The sequence below is a fragment of the Tarenaya hassleriana genome, unplaced genomic scaffold (assembly GCF_000463585.1).
Source record: "Tarenaya hassleriana unplaced genomic scaffold, ASM46358v1 Cleome14, whole genome shotgun sequence".
NCBI lineage: Eukaryota > Viridiplantae > Streptophyta > Magnoliopsida > Brassicales > Cleomaceae > Tarenaya > Tarenaya hassleriana.
In genome coordinates, this window is record NW_010964598.1 from 964,524 (window position 1) to 972,065 (window position 7,542).

The following is a 7,542-nucleotide window of genomic DNA, read 5'->3' on the forward strand; positions in this document are numbered from 1 at the left end:
CCCCCGCTCGCCCCCCCCCCCCCCGAAACCGTTATAAGCAATATATGTAAATATTCACCTTCACCTCCGAGATTATGGAACTGTTCTTCATATTTCAGTTAAGGAACGTCGAAGCTTGTACTTTCCTCGTGGCGCTGCAGCTTAACAGGCCTTATCCTTACCGAGTAAGTGACTTGTCAACATGGGAGGTGAGCAAAAATCAAACCTTTTCTTTCCGAATAATGGTGTTATAGCAAACCTTCTTCTTGGAACTGAACTCGGGTTTTGGCCTTTCAAGCCTATTGTGGTGCTGCCATATCTGGGCAGGGAGCTTTCACCGGCGACATATCGGTCGTTCTTCATCCCCTACAAGTGGCAGGAGAAAAATGTATTTGGAAAGTACTCTTTACTTAGGAGAATCCCCAAATGAATCCAAAACCCTAAATATTGTAGTGCAGAGTTTAACAACCCTAAGTCCCATGTTCCTTGACCATCTGATCTTTTGCATTATGTCCATTGTATTGACTGTTAGAGTGTTTGACGGTTTAGTGACCCAAAAGGGATAGTTGACTTGTGAGACTCTCCAAGTGGTTGGACGAAGAACATGAAATCCAACACCCACATCCGCATGTATATATATATATCACACACATGTGCTAAATAGTAAATATTATTTTATAAAGAATAAAAAAACTAAGAAAAAAATAGAGTTTTTATACTTGGGGAACCCACCGGAGAAACTGTTGGCGTTTGATCAACGCGTCAATGAAATAAGAAAAAGTACACTTGCACTTAATTCCCGGGTAAATAATTAATTAAAGGTGTTGTTTATGTTTTGGGATTTGGTTTGGTTTTGATTCTTTTATATTTTGTTAATATTTTTAATTTTTGAAAAATTGTATTTATTTGTTGAGTTTTAATCGTTTTCGATCTCTTTGAACATAGTTTGTATTTTGTTTTTATTAATAATATATATTTTTAATGAATTTATTGTTTTAGTTCAATTTTTAAAATTTTATATTCGAGTGAGTAATTTATTTTTCTAAAATATATTTTATTTACTTTTATATTTTGATTTTATATTGTTTCAAATACAATTATATATTATTATTTTCATTTTGAATTTTTATTACATAGAAATATTCAACTCTGTTTACCAAAAATTAGTTGGGAAACTCTTATAAAAAAAAAATTATTTGGGAAACACCGGAAGTATAAAAGGTACATATAACATATGCAAATGTGTATATAAGTGTGGTGTGTGACTATGTATTCTTCTGATTTCTTATGTTGGATAAACATATATATTTTTAGAATTTACAATTTAGACTCCATACTTTTTGTTTTGTAATAAATATATGAATATAAATCTAACTATGATTTAAAGTTTTCGGAAAAAGACATGATTGACGTTTATTTAGGCATTATATCAAAAATATATTTGCTTTGTTATTTTAACTTCAAAACATATCCTTTCTCTATGAATATGTGATCTAAAATATAATATGGTTATATTTTGATTTTATTAATTATAATCTATAAATTTATAGTTTATAATTTATATATTTTACTAATCATTTGATTAAAATATTATAAATTTAACGTTACGAATAATGAGATTAATATATGATTATATTTTATTTCGGATTATATAAGTCACATTAGGACAATTGAAAAAAATATGTGTTGGAGTAAAATAGGAAAGTAAGAATAAAGAATATTTTTGATAATGGATTATTTATTTGTATACAATTATTTACGTATTATTCCGATAAATATTATTTTACATTGTTTTTTCAGTAAATATAAATTATGGAAAGGAGGACGTCAGAGAGACGACGAAGCGTCTCCTCGATTATCAGCCTTCGTCTTTCACAGCTTCTCTCTCTGGAAAACCCTAAGCTCTGTGAGATCGATCGAGCCATAGCACGCGACAATGGCGAACAGTAATCTTCCCCGAAGAATCATTAAGGTCCGTTTTCTGATTCTGTTATCTCGATCCCTTTGCCGATCTCTCTCTCTCTCTCTCCCCCTCTCGAGAGGTCTAAGGGTTTTAATCTGGAATCTGTAGAACAAAGAGCTGAACGAGTCCGATAGCTCACCGAGTTGCGATGAATTTTTCGGATCATATTCTTCGAATTTTGTAATTTTGATCTGACATTTGTTATTTTCGCGATCTGGTAGGAAACTCAACGTCTGCTCAGTGAACCTGGTAAATCCTTCGATTCATCCTAGCTCTTTGTGATTTATAGTTGATTTTTTCCGGAAATGTCAATTTGACGGACGAATTTCGGACGATTGATCTCCCATGGGTTTTGAGTTTGGCATTAAGAAGATTTAGATAAAGGCGATCTTGATGGAGCTTTTTGTAACAATCCTTGCAGCTCCCGGGATAAGTGCTTCTCCATCTGAGGACAATATGCGGTACTTCAATGTTATGATTCTCGGCCCTACTCAATCTCCTTATGAAGGTAACTGATTGTTCGTCTCCGAGAATGCTCGTTGTTGAATTGTTTATTTCCTCTGTTGAAATTCCAGGGAATGATACATCTTTTCCTCAATGTTCCAAGCTGATTTTTGTTTAGAACAAGGATTGCTGATGAACGGGATGGGTTGATTGTTTCCTATTTAATAGAAACGCTGGATATATATTGATAATGTTTGGTGCAATGGATAAGTATCAACTTATACATTATCTCATGTTTGTCAATATATTTGGTTTATCGTTAGTGTTTCTGACATATGCCAAGTTAAAGTCTGCTGTTTTTCTCTTCCAAAGTCAGAGACTTTCTTTTCTAATCATTTGCTTCGTCTCGTTTCTTTAGGAGGAGTTTTCAAGTTGGAGCTCTTTTTGCCTGAAGAATATCCCATGGCAGCTCCCAAGGTAAGCCATTTGCTGTTTGCGAGTTGTCCTATTCCCCATAGCTGGGTTTTTTTTTTGCATATATTATAGTAACTTGAATATGATCAATGATGATTCAATGTCATTGGTATGGCCTTCATCATGGTAAACAAAAAAGAATCTGCTAAGATTGGTGAATGGAGTCTTCACTAATCAGCTCTACTTTCAAGCAATAATCATTTAGGATAAATAATCCTGTTCTTGTTGTGTCCATTCCCTTGTTATTTGCAGACTATTTTTCTCCCCGTTCTTGAGGTGCTACTCTCTAGTATTATTATATCTTACGGGTGCTAGCGTCTGATATTGGTGGGTTCCTCGTGTTTCAGGTTCGGTTTCTCACCAAGATATACCATCCTAACATTGACAAGGTGTGTGAAGAATTTCTTCCGTTTGACATTTTACCTTGCAAGCCAGCAAACAAAATGTGCAAAGTCGTGTATCTTATGAGGACCTGTTTCTTTTGCACAGCTTGGAAGGATTTGCCTTGATATTCTGAAGGACAAGTGGAGTCCTGCACTACAAATAAGAACAGTGCTCTTGAGGTATATTATATAATATAATTCCATTGATTCTTACCCTGCTATATAACAAGGACGTGTGTATATTTGCTGGTAAAGATTTGATAGGGCGATTGAGTAATGAACGTAATGATATCGGGCTGATTGGTTTAATTTTAATTGGTGTGGGTTGGTGAAGTATTCAAGCTCTTCTAAGTGCACCGAACCCAGATGATCCGCTGTCTGAGAACATCGCTAAGCACTGGAAGACAAACGAGGCAGAGGCCGTGGAAACAGGTGCGTGGATACATCTTTTTAGTTGGCATTTGGCCTTTCCTGAAAATCCAGGCATTTCTTAACCGTATTGAATCTGTGTTCACAGCTAAGGAATGGACCCGCCTTTACGCCAGCGGAGCATGATCATGGGGCCGAAAGAAGAATCATTGGATCGTCCCCCCCAATAACATTCCATTACAAGAAAAGAACAAAAGGTTTGGAACGGAATCCGAGTTATAAGAAAAGGCTTATTTCTGGGTTTCTGGTGGTAAAAAAACTCCGTTTTGTCTCCCTTCTATGTGCGTCATTTTTTTTTAAAAAAAAGATGTAAGCTCTCACTGAATATGTGTATTACTATACCAAGGGTTTTCAAGACTGGCTTTGCTCCTAATCTTTGAAGTGGTACCTTTGTCTATTTGTTGTGTGCGTCCGCCAGAGGTCGCCATGAATACTGAATTTTTCGAAGCGGTCATATTATTCCGGAATTGTTTCTAAAGTACATAAAAAAAGTCTTTCATTTCGGATATGTTGATTCTGTTGGTTGATGATGATGCGAAATCGTTTTTCAATTTTTTTTATCTTCGGCATATGTCCTCGGTCAAATTCGTTTGTTTGTTTCGGTTTGTTTAAAAATATATTGTAAAATCAACTACAAATGCTTCATGCATAATACAAATATGTAACATTCTTCTGTCATCCACCGAGAAACTGAGGGAGTTCAAATATATGGTTTTATATTTCGGTCGGCGATGGTGTTTAAATGGAACAGGTACATAGAGAGTAGTAGTCGTAAGTCGTGAGTCGTGACTCCCAAATGGTAAAAGATGACAAAAAAAAAATCATTTGATCAAATTAATAAAGGGTTCAGATGAGCTCAAAAACTGGCATCCTCAGTGGAAGGACGCCTCAAGTAGTACCTGAGACTGTTGGCAATGACCTGTTGGAGTGGCTTTATTAGTGCCTTGTTCTTGTAGCTCACATGGAACTTCGCCTTCGCCAGCAATCCCTTTTTCCCCCCCCCCCAACAAATCACCATCAATTAATACACACGCTGTCTTTTTAAGAGAATAAAAGACATGCATACATATATATGTTTATGTGATAGAGAGAGAGAGAAAGAGATATGGCTTCTCACCTCGGTGTCGAACTCTCCTGACTCCACAGCAACGTTGATATCCGATATGATCTTCACCAGTTCAACCAACAGTCCTGGTCTGTCCGCTGTTTCTATGTATAGTAAACTTTTACACACACACACAGAAATACCAAAAAAAACCCCTCCCTCATCAGTAAAATATCATTTATTTTGATCAAATGTTATTTCTTTTTTTAAAACTATGAGATGTGATGAGGTGCGGATAAACCAAAGAGATAAGGGGGGGCAAATGCATTACCTTCGGTCGGGACCATCATCTCCAATGCTTATGTGCGTTGCTATATCCACATCAACCTGTTAAATAATATATATATATATATACACACCCACATCGAATTTGAGTCCTTTCTTTGAAACTCTTGCCTTGTCTTGCCTTATTTTATTCTTCACATCTTCTCAATCACATATATAGCTCATTTCAACCCCACACACACGCTACGCTACCATCTTCTTACCAGAATGGCCTCCATTCCATTTAATGATAAGAAGGGTATCGTGCTTTCTTTTTCTCTTTATTAGCGATGTAATTGGCGGGAGGGTGACACTTCAACGTTTTGAAGATATTATATAACTATGTCATGGAAATTAGAAAAATTGTCCGCCACATAGCTATCTATGTAATAGACCCCCACAAGAAATATGTTTGTGATTGCCTTCCCTTTCTTTACTACTTGACAAGGACATGGCCAGTGAACCGAATAATCTTTGGTTATACAGTAAAATACATAACATGGAAATAAGTCTTTAACTGTGATAGACGAATAAAAGTATGATTGCATCGAGCTGAAGGATGCATAAAGTACCTGCTGAGATGGTGGAACGACCCCGAAAGCTGCTCCCATTGCCAGCTGGGAACTTGATTCCTGATCCAACATCAGGAAGAAGCATGAGTTAATAATTGAAGGTAGGCCATACCTGAACTTAGGAAGGGTGATAGTAGGATGCAGTAATTACCGGATGATACTGGAGCAAATTGTTTATGATTGTCAGTCGGATTGCCTCAAGCAATTCAGGGTCTTCCACTTTTCTCCCAGTATCCCTGTTAAGCACAAAACCCAAACATTTTCTATCAGCTGTGGCATACTTGGTAAAATCTTTTTGACTCCATTCATCTATAGTCCGGATCGCTGAATTTTCATTTGGCAGTACACAGGTGAAGTATTGAGAAGACTTAGAGAGAGATACAGTTGATAAACTCTGTTTATGGAAATTTAGGAACAAAGACGACATTCGTACGCTTTAGTAATGGAAAATGTGTTGTGCTTCCCAGAAGAATCGAGGTAAACATTTGCCTTGGTGACATTCAAGCCCAGAGTTTTGAGCGAATTCATCTGAAGCAAGATTGATGAAATAAAGCAATCAGAAGCTTGAAGTATCATCCAATCCAAGTTAAACGGACGAGAAATGAGAGGAGTTGACAAAATATGGAAAAAGGAGGCAGATTTGTGAAACCAACTATTGAATAAGAAAATCTCATACCGTGTCAAGAAGAGCTCCAAGACGATCCCCAAAGGTAACTTCCACGATTGTTGCATCGGGGTCAGAGTCTTGGTCGATTATAACCACTGGAGTTGGGACATTATCAGCATCAACACCACCCCCGTCTTGCTTTCCATTCTTCAGAAGCAAAACAAAAAAACTTAGCTGGTTTCAACTATTTTCTTGTCTAATCCAATTCATACCTCCACAGCTGTAGCATTTGATGCTTGGAGTTTCAAACCGGACAATCTGACAAAACAAAGGCATTCGATTAGTTGAATAATTGCTAAAGCCAAACAGCAGCTCAAACCATAGAAGGGAATCAAACTGTCACTCGAACCATAATATCCAATTCAACAGAGATGGAAAGCTGAATGAATCTGTCAAGATTCATAGAACTACACGATGAATGCTCTATTTTCAACATGACGGGCCCAACTCTCGACGAAGATTCTACATTCTACACCAGCTAGTTTACATGATCATTGCATACATGAGTGATTACTATTTTCTAACAACACCGGATATCATATTTGGCCGCTTTGATTTATTCCACTAGTTCGGTGGCATTATCTGATATTCCACGTAGCAGGCACAAGAAACAGTGAACTAGATACTTCAATCGGGTATCGTTTTCAGAAATCGCCATCCAATGAGCAATTCTCGCAACTGAAGCAAAGTCAATAGCATTATTGAAATCCAGAATAGAATTCCAAGACTTACAACAAAACCGAAGCGAACGAAGATCGTGAACAACATGTAAATCAATCAAAAGTCAAACAAAATAAAACCGGTAGCACCATCAGAAAATCCCATAGATTTCGAGATCCGAAGAGCTATTTCTCAACTCTACTGCAGTACATTCACCAGCGCTTATTTCAGCAAATCCGAAGCGAACCAGATCGAAAGCTTTAGCTAAAACTGGAGAAGCTAAAAAAATCCTACCGAGCGCCAAAAGAAGTTCGAATTCAAATAAAAAACACCAAAAACGAACGAGCGTTCAACAGAGTTGAAATCAAATCAACCGGATAACAAATAACAACGGAGAAGAAAAGGGAAAAAACCTTAATCTCTCGACATTTCCCGGATTTTTCTCGGAGAATCCAAGCGCGATCCTCGGAAGAGCAAAGAAGAGTGTAGCACATCCACCTCGTCGGAGAGCGCGGGAACTACATGCGGTGGAGAAGCAAAGAGCGCAACCAGAAGCAGAGGCGATAGCCATGGCTGATCGGAAGTAGGAAACTCAACGTCTG

At 37.2% G+C, this 7,542-nt stretch overlaps 2 protein-coding genes and 1 pseudogene across 2 annotated transcripts in view; 2 read left to right on the forward strand and 1 right to left on the reverse strand.

The window, feature by feature from the left end:
• The window catches only part of LOC104808095, a 3,683-nt pseudogene extending 3,130 nt beyond the window's left edge, over nt 1–553 (forward strand).
• Nucleotides 554–1,806: 1,253 nt separating this feature from the next.
• LOC104808098 (ubiquitin-conjugating enzyme E2 36) lies at nt 1,807–4,131 on the forward strand. The gene is made up of 8 exons (XM_010533628.2): nt 1,807–1,951; nt 2,164–2,191; nt 2,364–2,450; nt 2,805–2,863; nt 3,208–3,249; nt 3,350–3,423; nt 3,578–3,675; nt 3,761–4,131. Exons 1-8 carry the CDS (start codon nt 1,916–1,918, stop codon nt 3,796–3,798), a joined length of 462 nt encoding a protein of 153 aa, XP_010531930.1. The 5' UTR covers nt 1,807–1,915; the 3' UTR covers nt 3,799–4,131.
• Nucleotides 4,132–4,363: 232 nt separating this feature from the next.
• LOC104808099 (ACT domain-containing protein ACR11) overlaps nt 4,364–7,542 on the reverse strand; it is a 3,864-nt gene continuing 685 nt past the window's right edge. The window contains exons 2-10 of the mRNA XM_010533629.2: nt 7,354–7,523; nt 6,493–6,538; nt 6,290–6,427; nt 6,047–6,141; nt 5,765–5,849; nt 5,614–5,673; nt 5,049–5,104; nt 4,790–4,895; nt 4,364–4,660 (exon numbers count right to left, since the gene is read on the reverse strand). Coding sequence (XP_010531931.1) covers nt 4,529–4,660; nt 4,790–4,895; nt 5,049–5,104; nt 5,614–5,673; nt 5,765–5,849; nt 6,047–6,141; nt 6,290–6,427; nt 6,493–6,538; nt 7,354–7,511 — 876 coding nt within the window. The 5' untranslated portion in view covers nt 7,512–7,523 and the 3' untranslated portion in view covers nt 4,364–4,528. The remainder of the gene's footprint in view (nt 4,661–4,789; nt 4,896–5,048; nt 5,105–5,613; nt 5,674–5,764; nt 5,850–6,046; nt 6,142–6,289; nt 6,428–6,492; nt 6,539–7,353; nt 7,524–7,542) is intronic.